The sequence below is a fragment of the Anoplophora glabripennis genome, unplaced genomic scaffold, assembly GCF_000390285.2.
Source record: "Anoplophora glabripennis isolate ALB-LARVAE unplaced genomic scaffold, Agla_2.0 scaffold448, whole genome shotgun sequence".
NCBI lineage: Eukaryota > Metazoa > Arthropoda > Insecta > Coleoptera > Cerambycidae > Anoplophora > Anoplophora glabripennis.
In genome coordinates, this window is record NW_019416548.1 from 579 (window position 1) to 18,409 (window position 17,831).

The window sequence follows — 17,831 nt, forward strand, 5'->3', positions numbered from 1 at the left end:
CAAAAATAATCAGTAGTTTACATATTTGTATACAATTCACTTACATTAGTTAAATAAAGGTAAAAAGGCTAAGTATCATCAGACTAAAAATATTTTCTTAAATATTGTACATAATATTTCAAAAATTTAACATCCGAAAATTTAACCGTTTATAAAATAGGTAAATACGAACTCTTCTTAAAATCTTTGCATTATTTGTAACTACTTAAGTACATCCTCCATATCTGGCATAATATGTACGAAAGTAGTACAATTTTTTAAATATTTTGTACCGTTTACCGTTTGTACGATACCGTTTTGTAATTTATAAGGACAAAATAAAACACAAATAATAATTTTTATTTAAATAAAAGGTAAAACATATTTTAGTTGTATTACCAGTTTCTTGTTTTTGGCAATATCAAATTTGTTTCAAAATATAAGTTCTTTTTTTATAACAAGACGTTTTCTTACAATACAAACCTGCTTTGTTTCATATTCGAAACATCCCTAATTAGAATACTCCCACTATGTATATCGGACTCTTTAAAGTAACTATGAAATCCATTTTTCTCTGAACGATGTAAATATTTTAACGACATGCAACAAATATGCCTTTCTTACAGTAAATGACTTCATCAAATGCCTGTTTTGTCACAATCTTCACTAACAAAAAAAAATATGACAAAAGAAGCGAAAGACTTCTACGTTTTAACTACAAGATGTTCAACTTCGGTTACCTACCTCACAAATCCCATAGGTATATGATTAATTTCATTCAGATATCTTGAAAAAAAGTTATCTTAAATATTCAAAACATTTTTTTAACGACCCGTAACTTATTAAGGAAGTAAAATTGTTCTACTAAGGTCCTTACCTTGATCTAATTGTAAGTCAATGTATTTTCATATAAGGAAGTCGCTCTTGAACTACGGCCCATTCGCATTCGCACACCCTGTACACGTTGCTCCTTTGTAATTTTATAAATTCATTATTTAATTGTAAAAAAGTAAAAGCCGATAAACCAGTATTGATACCTACGTAACTCTCTCTTTCTGTCGGAAATGACATACCTACAGGGTGTCCGTAGTACAAATTCCTATAACACTTTTCGAAACAATATTAATGGATAATGTCGTTAGTATTATTTAAATTAATGTTTTGCCAAAACTGTTTTTCTAGTCGAGCGATTTTTTAAATGTATTTATTATTAGTAATAAACTGCAAAAAATCATCAAAATTGGGAAGCACTAACGAATGCAATATACAGGGTGTTGCGTGAGGAGCTTGCGAAACTCTAGGGGTATATCACTTAGACCATTGTAAACAAAAAAGTTATGTCAACATAAGTCCAATTCTAAATAGCCGCTAAATTATGGCTTGTTGAAGAAAAATATATAAATTTAATAAATAAAACTTCTAATTTCAAGAAGTGATTACATGAATTATTCCACAAAATAACTACAATTCTAGTGGTGAAATATGTAATCAATTTCATTGTCAATTGAGGATTGGTACGGTTTTCCGCAGCAGTATTGAAAATTTTCTGAATTAAATCTTGGCTATTGAGATTTTGTGAATAAACAAGCTTTTTCGTGTGTCCTCAAAAGTAATAAGCGAGGTTAGGTCGAAGGATAGCGTTGGCCAAGCGTTTGGTCCTCCAAAACCGATCCAGTGGTTCTGATTAAGAAAATCAGAATGTCTGTGACGGAAATGGGTTGATGCTCTATCTTGTGTAGATTCATACCTACTCGAGTTGCCAGTGGAACTTCTAAACAAATTGGAAAGCGATTTTTTGGAAAATTGCGGTATACATCCTCTGTAAGACGAACATTAAAAACATGTCCTATTAATTGGTTTCCAATGAACACACCACACACTAACAAAAAACCTGCTTTGAAAATGTGTTTCAACTGTTGTAAGGGGCCCATGTATGTGTGTCGGAGGGTGGTGGAATTGTTTTTCCACCGCGGCACTTAGGCCTTATTAGGCCCCTTGTACACCCTCCTTCATTACTCGAGTACTTTTCTTCAAACCATCCTATTTACTACACGGGTAGCTTGGTGGCAAGGTCTCGTACAGTTTATGTATGATAGCATGGTCTTGAGTTACAGAGATTTTCTTTGCTCTGTTCTCATTACCATTTATCGCATGCGGCAAATGTTGGGCGACCCAGGTCCCCTAGCCTGCCTTAGGTCACCCATCCAAATTCCAGCCTGCGTCCGGGATGCTTGCCTCGGCAGAACGAAATCCGCCGGCCAAAACACCCGGCAATTATTTCTTGTATTATTAGTTACATTACGAGTAAATGTCGCCCCGTCAGTGAATAGAACACCTCTTGCGATATTCGGAATTTACATTAAATAAACAAAAATTCATTCGCGAGTCCAAATCTGTCGTTTAAGATGTCGAACACGTTATTAATTATATGAATACTAAATCTAATTGTGAGTGTCCTCCACACAGTACTGCGAGGTACTTGTAAAAGTGCTAAAGTCCAGGACCTCTTTGTATTGCGTAATGCTTAAACTTTTTTAATCGCTCCTAAGTTAATATAACTTTTTTTGCTTAAAATGACCTAAGGAACATATCCTTAGAGTGTGGCAAATTTCTCACGAGACAACCTGTGTGTTAAATAGAAAATTGATGATTGATTTTGAGATTGATTGAATTTTTTTGCTGTAATTTTCGAAATAACCTCGTACATACAAACGCACCGCATAACATATTCAACAACTGTATTCTGTGGTTGAACGAGTTAGGTTTGAGTAAGGTATCGCATGTCAGGGCAGGAAATGATTTTGAAAGCTGATCCGCCTCATGTTAGTCACTGACATGCCGATTGCTGTGCCGTTTTTGGTGAATGAAATGAGGGAGAAAGGAGTATTTTCCATAAAATTGTAAACAAGGAGAAGGACCAGTTTATATTTTCTAACAAAATGCAAGGAGGCTTCACGGAAAGTGTTGTCCAAACTTTTCAACACAATGTCATTCAAATGTCGTAATCTAGTAATACAGGGTGTTTTTTAAATCCATTTTATACTTCAGGAGTTTGTCCTTGGATCACTTTAGAGCAAAAAGCCTTAAGGAATCGAAAGTAAAGCCACTGGATTTCGAGCTGCAGATACAAGAAAATACATTGTTTTTCTGGCAAAAATATATTTATTTATTTTTTAATGGATCATCCTGTAAATTTTCCATAGAGATGATATTTATGTAAAAGACTTTTTAACGAATCAGACAGCAAAAATTATTTCATTCAACGATTTCCTGTTTCGTCAAATAATTGATTCATGAATTTTTGTTGAAAAAATGCATGGCACACTTAATTTAAATTTAGTCTACTTTTGAAGTTCGGATATTTCCTAGTCCTTAAACATTTAATCAAATCATCTAGACTATGCATTTGGTACGTACTATTTTTTTTTTGTTAGAGTGCTAACAAGCAACCTATTGTGTTCAAATAGAACCATGCGTGACTGACTATAGTTCTCCTAAGTTTTGCCGACACAATTTCACGTAAAATAATAAGGAAATGCTAAAACACAATCATTGTTATAGTGCAGTGAAAGTTATTAGAGTAACATTGGCAAATACCGTGAGACAGTGCGTATAAAGTGTTGAGCGTGGTGTTAAGAATAATAATTAATTCACACTTAGTCATACAGTGCCTGAAGAATAGAAAATCCCATGTTGTTATTTAGCTGATATTTATAATAAAGAATATCGTGAAAAAAATGAGCATTTCGTAGAAAAATAAGTGAAATTAATACTTCTTTGGAAAACTTCTTTTCATGTTATACAGAATGTTAGTAAGTTAGAAACAAAAAATAAATGATTTTTTTCTGCGGATAAGCATTTTAAATATAAATTTTGAATTTAGCGACCTGGGATTAGGATCCTTTAAACGTGTTTGCATTATTTCAGTAGTGAACAAACTGTAAAGATGAATGGGTATGTATAACTTTGTGTTTGTAGGATTTAAAAATTATGATAATCATTTTCTGATGGCCCTCTGTTGGTGTATATATTTTCTTCTTTCGAATTAATTTTATTGCCAAATTTACTAAACTAAATTAAATTGTCGCCTATATTCTCGTATTTGTGAAAGCTTGTATAGTAAAATTGTATAAATAAAATGAAATACATATTTAAATATTGTAAAAAATATTTTTTTTTATTATTTTATATTATATATAACACCTAATTATATTTTATCTAAAGGTAATTTAAACATAGTTAATTGTTCCTCATAAATGAAAATAACTCATGGTACCAATTCTTAGCACCATTTTTCTCCATTACTTTCTTTAAGTTACTTTTAATATCATTGTTCAAGAAAAATCCCGTACTATAAAAACAACTGCTTTTAAAACAACAATTTTCCATAATGTGGCCATCCTAAGATGAGTTTTTATTTCATATCCCTGAAGCCACTTTCAATATCCTTACAAAGTTTATTATAAGCATTGCCTATAAAGGTTTTCTTAAAGATATGGTTATTTAACAATTTCTTATGCCTGCAGGCATAGTAGGCGCATTTACTTTTATTTTTTTAAGAAGTCTTGGTAAATAATTATAAGTCTCGTGACCACCGAGTTTAGGCAACCAATATTGCACTGTCAAATAAAAATCTTTAATGCTCAACGCCATCAATATTAATGATTTATTTACAATGAATAATGGCAAACTGTTGCGTCTACGCTTGAGATAATGCGATCGCCGATTGGTTAAATGAAATGTTATTCCAATCACCAGCCGGTAAAACAGATTATTGTGCTTTAACGTAATCTTTATCTTATTGTTTTAATAATTTTTTATTTTACCAAAATTGAATTGCCAAAGCGAAGGTAATAAAATTACTGTTTCAAACAAAATTATTACTGGTCACGTGGCTTGTAATCATTTATGAAGGCTGTATTTCTCATTGTCTTTTTGTATTTTGTAATAGTGAACATTTATTAACATCAAATATCTGTGCATATATTCCATTATTAGTTCTTGTATTTTTACTTTATTGTAAAGGTATTAAATTAATTATTATTTATTAATATATTTTTTTTATCAATGGCTTCACTTAATAATATTAAAAATAAATGTTTCAATTAGGAATTGAAATTCCTTTAGAGTTAAGTAAAAATGTGTGCTTTATTTGAGGTATAATATTTTGTTTTGTTATATAAACGTGGAATTTATCATTTCATTTTCCTAGTATTATTATTTAGTGTCTAATTCTATGTTCCAAGTTGAAGGTTAAAATATACGTTCTGAGTTCTGAGAAAAATGTGTGGAGATATTTAATTGAAACGCTACTGTATTTTATAGCCAGGATTTGAGTCTGTCGCTTCTAACTGGCTTTACCGCTAAAATAATTGCTGATATCCTGTTTTTTAATTCCTTTATTTTTGTTTTGTAATTTTCTAAAACACTTATGCGATAAAAAATTATTCTCAACTGATAGAGGCATCAAAATTGTATTTTGTCTAGAGCGCTAAAAGATTTAGGACCGGATCTGGACAAAGCATTGTAAGTCACTCCCAAAAAACTAATCCATACTTCACGTATATCCCCGTTTCTAACGTTTTGTCGATAATATTACATATTACAATGTTCTTTTATAGTTAGGGTGCGCGTATAATACACATTTACCCCAAACCGAGTAAATCTATCCCCAATGAAAGTTGTAAAATATAACCTTAATATTACCATCCAATATTTCACTTTTAATCGATTCCTTACGAACCATATTTTTAATACGTTTATTTTTGTTATTCAAATCAAATATATATATTACAAAGTAAAGAAAATTCTTGCACACGCGTTATTAAATCATAAGTAGAACAATAAATACTGATTCTATTACGTTGATTAATAAGTAGAACTAGTAGAAGTGAACAGTGTCGTAACAAGGATAATTTAACATTCATAAATTAATTAAAAATTATTTAATACATGTACAAATGGTATGTTTGTATTTAAGGTTAGAATTACATACAAATTGAGTGAGTGCCTACTAATACAGTGTGTTGTGACGTTGTGACGAAAACATTTTGCATAAATGAGTATTTTGATCGAATTTTTGTTTCTTTATTCTATTTCTATACAAGTTTTACTATTTATTTTATTGTAGCAGGTCTTTCTGAAATGTAATGTGGATGTCTTATGATTGTACACGGCATAAAAGTATGCCTGGAATAATATAAAATTTAAGTATACTGGAAACATGAGTCACTTGTTTTAATCGTCAACGGCTAACAATCGGATATTCAAAATTCTGTTAACAGCTCACATACTGAATTATATTTCTGAAACAATATAATTGTACAATCGTTCAATTACTAGTCTTTCCTTTATACATCATATCCGTATGGTTAATATGGCAGTGGCTTTTTTAATATTCTTTTCTACATAATGTAATATGATACTTCGGCATATGTGTAGGAAGCATTATTTACAGTGTTCTACTTTGATCAGACACTTCAGTAGTTAAATAAAGTATATTTTCATATTCCAAAGAATAAGGTATTTTAGAGTGTTGTTGTAAACAAAGTACAACTAAAATATTCAATACAAAATTCCATTAAGAGAGATGCTATATAGACATTATTCATTCATTACATTACCTACCGAGAAAACAGACAGTAAATATTTGAAACTTTAATTCTGCGAAATTCAATTAAAACTTCCTTATCTTCCTAATAAACTTCACATAGTAGATAAAGGACTGTGTCGCTTTTATATCTATTAAACAAATACTGTTGTACTTTTGAAAAACCAAAATGTGATTTTTGCGTTTAAACAATTAACTAGGTAATAGAGAATGTCATAGGTAAGACACGAAATACTTAAAAAAATTTATATTTTGACATATCTAAATAATACAAACACTGTATGTGCCTACAATATGACTCATACAAGGGATTTAATACATATTTAGACAATTATATTGATAAATTAGTTACGTACGTATTTGTTTGTCTTATCTTTTTAAAGCAAATATTTGACAAACCTTGAGATGTACTTTGAAAAAGATATTCACGGTCTTTCCGTTATTTTGCATTCACCATTTGCTATTAAATAGTTATCGTGCTATGAGTAGCAAGACATATTTATTTAATTTTTTTGTTAATTAAACTTATAAGACATGTAAAAGATTATTCTTTTACAAAATTTGAATGAAACATGTCTAACAATAAGTTAACTTCTATTTTCTCTTGTTATTACAGGATTAAATAACTGTAAATTGACAAGACAATTTATTGGTACATGGAACAATGTACCACCTTTAATACTTTTTTATGAAAAACAATTTATATGGCGGATCTGTTTCTTCTAGATCTCAAATACATTCTTCCATGTAGCGAATACGTGATACATTTGCGATATAAAGAAAATAAACTCAAGAAATTTATTAATGTAATTTAACGTTTTCGTAAAAAAGTGCTTTTATTTTATATCAATATCTGATTAAAAAACTTTTCTGCGTAAAACTCGCCATTGTCAAACAGAATTCCTATGACATGAGAAAATAAATATTAGGTATACTTTTTTTATGAATATAGATAGTTTAAAGATAAATTCATTTATCTTATTGTGACTAATTTTTCCCACAATTAAATTAATCGATACATTTCTTATTTCTAAATGTACCCACAACTGTGTAAAATATACCGTTCTGGTAGAGCCGGCTATAATAAGAAATAAAGAAATCTTCAAACAAATAATAAGTATTTAGTTATGTTTATTCGTATGTAATATATTAAAATGAAAATAAAAAATGTTTGTAAATAATTTATAAACTATAGTTTGTAAACTGGAAAATTATTTTTTATAACCATAAAATATCATAGCAGTTGCACAAAAGCTGTCTATACATTTCTCGGTTAGATTAGTACTTATGGAAACCACAGTGTTATGTTAGTAATAGGTACTTTGTTTATGTAACAGATAGAATTGATTTAAATTAAATGCCATAAAAGTTGGTATTTAAAAAAAAATAACTTTCTGCGCACATATTAATCAAATACAATGCTATCTATTACTAGCGCATTAATATATGTTTTTAATGATAAACCCTCATATTAATGTGAAAAAAAATTAAAATTTGATAAATCAACCCTTTCGCGAAAGGGATTGATTTCATTTTTTTTTATTTTTTCAATGGGCAAGAAAAGAAAAAACTAAAATTTTGTTGACGTGTTTTCAAAAACACAATGACATAATAGCACACCAATTTTAATCACATTTCAAAAGCTACGTTTTAGTATCAAGAAGAGAGAGTAATAAAGCAAAACTAATAATAATAAAATATCACGAATTGCATAAGTCAAACTTTACCTGATTATAGAATTTTTCAAAATAAGAAAAAGATCCGATAAACTTTGTTGGAAAATTCTTATCGTAAGAGTTTATTCTTAATTTTCGAGATACAGGGTGTTTATGTTAAAAATCTTCCAAAGTTCTTTTAGATAATTTCAAAACGCCTAAAGATAAATGATTGAAAATTTACACAGATACTCCGCTGTTTATCCTTTATAAGAAGTAACAATGAACTGGAATCGCTCAGAGATGGGTGAAATTGGTGGATCTAGGTATAATTTTACTCTCCTGAAACATTCACTTACTTAAGACAAAATTTTTAAAATTTGGAGACTTACACAAAGAACATAATTAATTGTTACCAAATATAAAAGTATTGTAATCAAATTTTGTTTTCCTCGAAGTTGTATTCAACAATGAATATCCCTACTTCCCTACTATTATAAATGTGAATGTAAGTTTGTTTGTTACGCTTTCACGCGAAAACTACTTATCCGATCATCATGAAACTGTACACATATTCTTGGAGGTATTAGAAGAAACATAGGATACTTTTTATTAAAAAAAAAAAAAAATATATTTTTTACGAAAGATTTTCTATATTTATTGTTTCAGGTTAGGTGTCATTTTTGTGATTAATTCGTGATTTTAATTCTTACTCTGTTCTTCTTTAAAAATGCCTCGAACTTTTTTGTTTATAACAATTGACTGACCACGCCGAAAAATATAAAAAAAATATATGTAAATTATCAGAAAAATACACTATAAAATAAAAAAAGTTTCATGCTGTAGGTTTTTGTTTTAAAAATTTAGTCGGTTCATGCCTTTTCTTTAGGGGTGAACCGCTGGCCTAAAATGACAATGAACAAGCATCATTCGGGGGGCATATCTAAAATTTTGTCCTTACTTCGGTGTGGGTGTGATATTTTGTTCACTTTTTTAGAACTTTTAATTTTTTTCATTTCATACAAAAATTGTTATAATTCATTTGCTTCATTTAGAAGCATCTTTTTAGGGGTGAACCGCTCTCCTATTTTTTCTCATTAAATAAAGTGTGGTTTATGTAATTTGGTACACCCTGTATTTACTCAGGGTTCGTAGCGGCCGGGAAAACCGGGAATACCGGGAAAAGTCAGGGAATTCGTTATTCTTCATAAAAAACAGGGAATAGTCAGGGAATTTTAAAAATATTCATGAAAGTCAGGGAATTTAATGTTTGCAACTGGAAATTTTGTGAAAGCCGGCCCTGTGTTCTTGAAAAAGAAAACTATTTGTGGTTTTGAAACCTTTATAAGAGGTTCTTAGGATATAAAAAAGATTATGGAGTCCAGTCGAGAAAAAATTTAATGCATAAACACCAATTAGTATGTAAAAATGAACTACAAGTGACCTGGATTTTATTTTTATAAGTCAGGGAAAACCTGGAAAAGTCAGGGAATTCTTCATTACTTTTGAACTATGAACCCTGTTACTTGGTGATGCAACTAACACCATTCAATCGTGTAACTTTTTACAATTTCAATATTTTTGCAGCTTCAACCATTTTATAATTGTTATAATATTTTTATTTTTTTTTTCAGACGCTTCAACATGGCTTCCCCCACAAACCCACATCCTTGGCATGGGACTCATCTCTCCGCCTAATCTGCATAGGTACCGCCACCGGCGCCGTCAAAGTTTTTGGTCGTCCTGGTGTCGAATTCTACGGCCAACACCAGAACCCCATACCTGTAACGAAGGTAATTTTTCTTCCAAACCAGGGCCGCGTCGTGACGTTATGCGACGACAACTCCTTACATCTGTGGGAGGTCAACAGAAGTTCTCTGGTGGAGGTAAAGTCACAAGCCCTGGAGGGCAAGTTGAAGAAGATATCCACCATGTGTTTGGAAACGGCAGGGAAACATTTATTGCTCGGCACGGAAGGCGGTAACATATACCTGCTGGATTTGAGTACCTTCACGATGACCCCTGATATTATTTATCAGGATGTCGTTATGCAAAAGTAAGTTGAAGTGTCGAGAATTCAAAAAAACATAGAATATAATTCAGATTCGTCAATCCATACTTGTATACCCAAAATTAACATTTAATATTTGACAATCACATTCCACAACTAAAAAAGAAAAAAGATAGATAAATTGTAGATACTTAAATTTTACCCCAACTCTTTCATGTGTAGATCTATTTTCAGCCAAAAAATGATAAAACTTTACAGAATTTTACACTAAAAGGTATATTCTTGTATCATTCCGGTAGGTTATACCATTTTAGAGCAAAATTAATTGAAATGTTATGTTAAGTGCTAAATATACAGGGTGGGCCACCAGTAACGCCTCGGTGGCTAGGGACCAAACAGCAAATGTTATATAGAAACTTGCTTAGGTGGGTATGTGTAGACTGATTACGGCTACATTTTAAAAATGTTTTACCTAGGACTTATTGTTAGTGAGATATTTCAATATTAGTGAAAATGCAGGCTTAGCGTGGAAATCTAATGTTAGCAATAAAAAAATAATTTTAAGGAAGCAGCTTTGGAAAGTGTGTTTTAGATTCTTGAAATTATAAATTTTATATTTGTCGTCTCTTAGTATTGTACAAGGTATTCAAAACACTGCTGAATACTTCTCTCAACTTTAAACAGCAATAACTTGGTTATTTTAAATGGGACACCCAGTATATTTTTACTCTGGAAGTTAGGAAACTTAAAACCCTTTTGAACTGTGTATAGGTTCCCTATACCTATCTCTAACGGTATTGGAGATATTTGTGCCGTTTCTTTTTTTATTGAATTTTTTTGTAAGATGTACCCACGTGTCTTTATCGAGGTCTTTATTGAATTGGTAAAGTGTAAATCATGACAATATTGAAGAAAGTTTTCTAATGAAAGATATTATTTTATGAACAGAATAATTATAAAAAGTTATTAATTTTGTATAAATATGTTTGTTGTATGTAACTTAATTAGATTAATTAACATAACATAAACAACATGAAACATATTTACTAAAGGAAATTTTACTTTTAGAAGAAACAAAGAAAAATTTTAATTGATGAATCTAATACAGCATCTTATTCTATCTTCAAATGATATTCTCACATTCCTTAGAATATTTGCGGTGATTGTAGCAAGTGCACCTCTAATCCTTTCCTTCATATCATAACAAATAGTAGGTGGATCACTGTGTACAAGATTTTTTATATAGACCTAAACAAAGAAGTCCATTACAGTGAGGTCTGAATACCTAGGTGGCTACTGACATGCACCATTCTTACTTATCCATTTATTACTAAATTTTCGATTTAAATAATTTGTCACTGAATATGAAAAATTTGAAGGTCATTTAATTGCATCCTCATTTTCTCCTTATATTTAAAGAGACGTCATGAAGAAGAATCCAAACCAATTCAATAAAGACCTCGATGAAGACAGGTGGACACATCTTGCAAAAAAATTCGATAAAAAACGGAACGGCACAATGCCGTTAGAGATCGATATAGGGAACCTATTCACAGTTCAAAAGAGTTTTAAATTTCCTACCTTGCAAAGTAAAAATATACTGTGTGTCCCATTTAAAATAACCAAATTATTGCTGTTTAAAAGTGAGAGAAGTATTCAGCAGTTTTTTAAATACTCTGTACAATACTAAGTGACGACAAATATAATAATTTATAATTTCAATGATCTAAAATACACTGCAAAGCTGCTTCCTTAAAATTATTTTTTTGTTGATAATATTAAATTTCTACGCTAAGCCCGTATTTTCTCTAAAATTGAAATATCTCACAAACAATAAGTCCTAGGTATGCAGAACCTTTAATAAAATTCATCTATTTTTTTATGATGCTTTCAAAAATGCAGTAAAATACAGGGCGTTCCATTTAAAAATACATAACTTTGATATGGTACGCTTTTCCTGGACACCCTGTATATTTCAAAGTATTTTTAAAGAGTAGCCGTAATCAGTCTACACATACCCACCTAAGCAGGTTTCTATAACTTTGCCGTTTGGTCCCTAACCACCGAGGCGTTACCCACCCTGTATGTAAGTGTGTAAAAAATATTAACTTATATTATTAAAATCGTAATAATTATTAATAAGGTAATCTTATGGTTCTGTCAGTTATAATTTTTTATACTGAATATTTCATTGACCCTAATTTCGTGAGTTTATTTACATCATATATTTTGCAAAGTTATATAAATTTTACATCAGATAATTTGATGTGGAAATATTTTATTAAAATATTTAATTTTGTGCCAGAAATTGTCGTAAGAAATTTTTACTTGTTTTGCTCATCATATTGAAAAAACAAACAAATTACTAAAATGCGATGTAAATCCCTTCTAATCAATGCAAGAATAACTATAAAATATCTATACTTTTAGAGGCATGTAGACAACCTTCATGTTTCTAACACATAAAGAAAATATGATAGTGTCTGAAACTATCATATTTCATTATATCCACACATTTTACAATGCCAATTAGTAATTTCATCTATACCGGTATACTTTTGCTTTTATTCCCTTTCTTCTCTTTTTGGTCCTTCGTTCTTGTTGTTCGCTTTTTAAATTTGATTTTGGTCCTTTAACATTGCTGCAGCGGGCATCTTTTCTGTGGATCTGTCCAATAAAGTGTATTTTTAATGATTTCAATTGCCTTCATGGTTTCATTTTGCTGTTTGTATGTATAAACGTTCCAGCTGTTGTCACCTCTTTCTCCCAGTAACAGTCAGTAAATGTAAAATCAGTATCACTCTCATATCTCATAAATTATCAGATTGATACAAGTTAATTATTTTTTTGGTACTGTAACAAGATGAAATTTATGTTTTTATTGAAGTTTGCAATACACAAACTCAAAAATTCACTGCTAAGACTTTACCAACCTGTGTTCCTAATATTCGTTTGTGACACAGTCATACATACAGAGTGTTACAAAAAAAGTGGATCAAGACGATAACCACGACATATTCTTTGGTTGAAAATAATGAAACTTTCTTTGCGCCATTCTTTTATTAGACATCTCAGTTTCAATGTACAGAGTCAAAAGTTAATAAAAATAAATAACTCTGTTAATTTTTAAGATATTCTCTTCCTTCCACGTATAAGGAGGAAAATGTTTGTCTCTTAAATCTTATCATGAAGCACATCCAGTAAAAACAGTCACGGGCCGCTACTGGATATAATGGTACTAATATTTATTTTAGCTGACAATGCCTGAGAGTTGAATGACCTTTGAGTCACATGTTGTTTTTTGGAAAAGGTTGCAAATAATTGGTAAATGATAAATGGTACATATTCCAATGGAGACTTTTTGTTTTAATAGAGCGTTATAGCACTAATCCACATCTAAATTTCTGCAGCATGTCTGCAAAATTTAGAAACAATTATAAAATTATTTTACATTTTGTATAAATTGTTAATTCGAAAACTTGATGGACGTCATTTAACGATCATAGAAACACACTAAAAATCAACACAATCAAATTTCGGACTCGAGTGTACCCAAGTGTCAAATGTGCCTCGACACAACCAACGTGTGCGTGAGATAGACAAACTTATACATATGCATATGTAAAACAAGGATAAATAAGATATTTTCAAAGTTTTCTTGCAGAGGTGCCAATTTATTTTTATGACTAAACATGACACTTTTTTCTTGTAAAAGTCAGCTCTTTGTATTTCGTATGTAAAAACACAAAATAAGTGATAAATCTAACAGATTCCTTAACTAACAAAATTTCAGAACTGCATCTGACAATAGTATCCACCTTTTATTAGGTCTTATTTAGGTTGTTTAACTCTCAACAATTTTTAGATGGACTTTATGTTCATATTCACTTATTTTTAATTTGTAGAAAGCGTTGGTAAAATATCGCACTCTATTTTCAGGACACTGTATATATTCCATCATAAATTAATGTTACATTGTTCCAATTGCAGTGTTCCACAAGATTATAAGCTTAATCCGGGAGCTGTTGAGTCCATTTTCGAACAACCAGAGCATCCGAACAACATCCTTATCGGTTACAACAGAGGATTAGTCGTGCTTTGGAACAGAGCGGAGAACACTGCTGTTAAAACTTTTATTTCAAACCAGCAGTTGGAGTCGCTTTGTTGGAAGGAGGATGGCAAATTCTTCATTAGTTCACATAACGATGGTAAGCAAACAAAATACATACAGATAAAATCATGAACAGAAACCAATAAAATATTACCTTTAAAAAAAAAGGAAACTTGTAAAATTGATTGTAATAGAGATGTCTCTATGTTTATGTAGGAATTAAAATTTATAATTATTTCTAAATTCATATTTTTTTCTTTTGTATAAAACGCCAATATGCGACCACTTCAAAATTGTCACCAGTTAATGAACCAATAACACACCAGGATACTCTAAACATTGTTGCCAATTTGTCAATTTGTGTAAAAAGTTTATTTAACAAACATAATTTTGAGGTTATGTAACTCTGTTAATTTCATAGAGTTGATACAACTAATCACGGTCTGTCATTTATTTGTTTGTTGTATAGAATAAACTTGTTTAAAGAAGAACATTACAAACGCCTTCTGTTGTATTTATAAACTGAAAACTAAAATAAGCGTTATAAAAACTACTTTTCTTTCCTTGTGCGTCTCCAACTTTTATATTAAAAAAAATTGTGTTATCTTTGCAGGCAGCTATATGGAATGGAACATCGATCAGACAGACAAACCTTGCGGTGATCCAGTCACTACTTACGGGCCTTATTCTTGCAGAACTATACCAAAAATCTTGACCAGAGATTTAAATGGGGAACCACTAGTCGTATTTTCAGGTGGTCTTCCCAGAGCAAATTACAGCGATAAATATTCGGTGTCCGTGATACACGGTGAAAAGCATGTTGCTTTCGATTTTACCAGTAAGGTAAGTCGAGAACTTTTATGAATAAAAAAAATGTTTCCTTGCTTCTTTTTCTGTGTTGGTCTATTAGATTGGGAATAGTCAGGTATTCTGGTTACATTGAGAATATATTCCACATTCTTAAACATTTTCCAAATTTTTTTTAGGTAAATATACTTTGTAGTCACTTGTTAAAGACAAATGGTATAATAAATTCAAATTACTTTTTTTTTAATAAATTGAAAAATTAAAGTATTTTTTACTTGCTGAATAATTCGGTAGATGTGAAAATTGTACAGGATATAATAGCGACAAATTTTTAGGGATGCTTCGTCTCGTCAAACGAAATAAAAAAAATAGAGTAACAATTTTTTTTATTGATACCGAAGGGCTCTAGAACCATTCAAAAATAAGGATGTAAAACATATTTTTTGATCGATGTGTACATATTTCAACAATTGCTTTATTTAATAAAAATAGACTGTACTGTTCATACGAAATACCTAAAAATATTTGTTGCATAATAAAAAAATATTCTCTGTCAACTCGGCGATCCCCCGTCCATTCTCAATTTTTGAGATAAATAATTAATTTTGGGCTTAAAATTTTTGGTTACACATATACTTTTTAATGCCTTGTGGCGTTTTTGACAAATTAAAGAAGGCACTGTATCAATCCATAAAGTATTTATTTTGTATACAAATAAGTGCATATTCGATAACAAATATTTGAAAACGATATAAATATGATTATTTGTTAGTATGCTAATGTTTTCGTGATTCCGAAGTCAAAATTTGAAAATTCAAGATGGGGAATCTAATATGGGTGCCGAAAATTGATTGAAATTTACCTGTTTACCGTTATATTTTAACTTTGATGCGAACTAGATTTTTTGGAATAATGCATAAAATCTTGCAGATATTTTATGTAACTTTGTTAACTTTGTAAATGCCATCGGCGTTAAGATAAACGATATTTCAAAATGTCAATGCTTTTAATGAAACTAGAAGATATACAATTCTTACAAATTGCAAATAAATTAAGTGCCGGCGAATGAGCACGAATTTACGAGATAGATGCCGATGGCATCTACAAAGTTAACAAAGTTACCTACATAAGAAATCTGCAAGATTTTATGCATTATTTCAAAAATCTAGTTCCCAATAAAGTTAAAATATAACGATAAAAATTTCAATCTATACAAAATTCTATATGTTTCGACCTTTTCGGCACCCATATTGGATCCGCCATCTTGATTTTTCAAATTTTGACTTCGGAATCGCGATCGACCCCGAAAACCTGTATGAACCCATTTCCATCAAGTTTCGTCAATCAAATCAGATTTTGAAAGTTTTGACTGCCTTATTGGATCCGCCATTTTGAATTTTCAAATTTTGACTTCGGAATCGTGATCGCTGATCAGTGATCCAGAAAACATTAGCAAATAATCGTATTTATAATGTTTTCAAATACTTGTTATCGAATATGTACTTATTTGTTTACAAAATAAATACTTTATGGACTGATCCAGTGCGGCCATCTTTAATTTGTCAAAATCGCTATGCAGCGTTAAAAAGTAGATGTCTAACCAAAAATTTTAAGCCCGAAATTAATTATGACCTCTAAAAGTAAATATCAACAAACTAATAATTTTTTTTTTAATTTGATGAACAAAAGAATAGAAATAAATCATGAGACACTTAAATTTTAACAAATTTAAAAATTATAAATATTTGATACTCACAGTGCGGTAGTAAATTTTGCCTCGAGAAATTTTTTAAGTGGCTCGTGATTTATTTCTATTTTTTTGTTCATCAAATTCAATAAAAAAAAATATTAGTTAGTTGATATTTATTTTTAGAGGTCGCTCGAAAACATTTTAGGTACTTACAGTATTTTTAAAGTTAAAATAATTATGAGTGACCTTTAGAAATTAAAATATCGATATGAAATTTTCGGAATCGAGATTTTTTTCAACCTAGAAAATGATAAAATAACGAGAAAAAAAATTTAAAAAAAAATTAAATTTTTGATGATCTTGAGCGACCTCTAAAAAAATTTTCATTTTTTTTTGGGCCACTCTAATGTATATGTATATTATTTTCTTCACTCTATTTCATTTTGAGTTAATTTTGAGTCTATTTAAGATGTATCCAATTAATATATTTTGAGGGTGGGTCAATATCTACAATTTTCAAATGTTTTTCACATATTTTCGGAAAAATTGAATGGCAGAAACCACAACTCAAGATCTTAATTATACACAGTACGTTTTTATTTTCAGCCATTTTTGATGTTCAGCAACTTTTTTTCAGTTATTATCCATACTTGTATGTTTTTAAATGTTACGTTTTATACGTTTGTTCTATTTTTTAAATCTATTTCATTTACAAAAAAAAGAATTAATTGTTCAAGTTGTCTCTACAGATCTAAGAATGTACATATTTGTAAACTGTAGCTCAAAATTGCAAATCCTTGGAACAAGTTTTTGTTTAGATGCCATTTTTTGAAAGAATTGTATTAGCAATTTTTTTTATCTGAAATGTAGTAACATGTTATTCTACACCTCCCAAAATCCCCGCCCGTTCCAATACCAATTTCTATAAAGATATATTCATTTTTAAATTTTATATATTTTATGTATAT

The 17,831-nt window shown here is 30.1% G+C and overlaps 1 protein-coding gene across 1 annotated transcript in view; it reads left to right on the forward strand.

Moving 5' to 3' along the window:
* Window positions 1-9,878: 9,878 nt before the first annotated feature.
* Window positions 9,879-17,831, forward strand: part of LOC108912745 (lethal(2) giant larvae protein homolog 1) — a gene marked incomplete at its 5' end in the record, with an annotated part of 36,914 nt that continues 28,961 nt past the window's right edge. Inside the window, 3 exons of the mRNA XM_018718124.1 lie at window positions 9,879-10,300; window positions 14,246-14,463; window positions 14,980-15,209. Coding sequence (XP_018573640.1) covers window positions 9,879-10,300; window positions 14,246-14,463; window positions 14,980-15,209 — 870 coding nt within the window. The remainder of the gene's footprint in view (window positions 10,301-14,245; window positions 14,464-14,979; window positions 15,210-17,831) is intronic.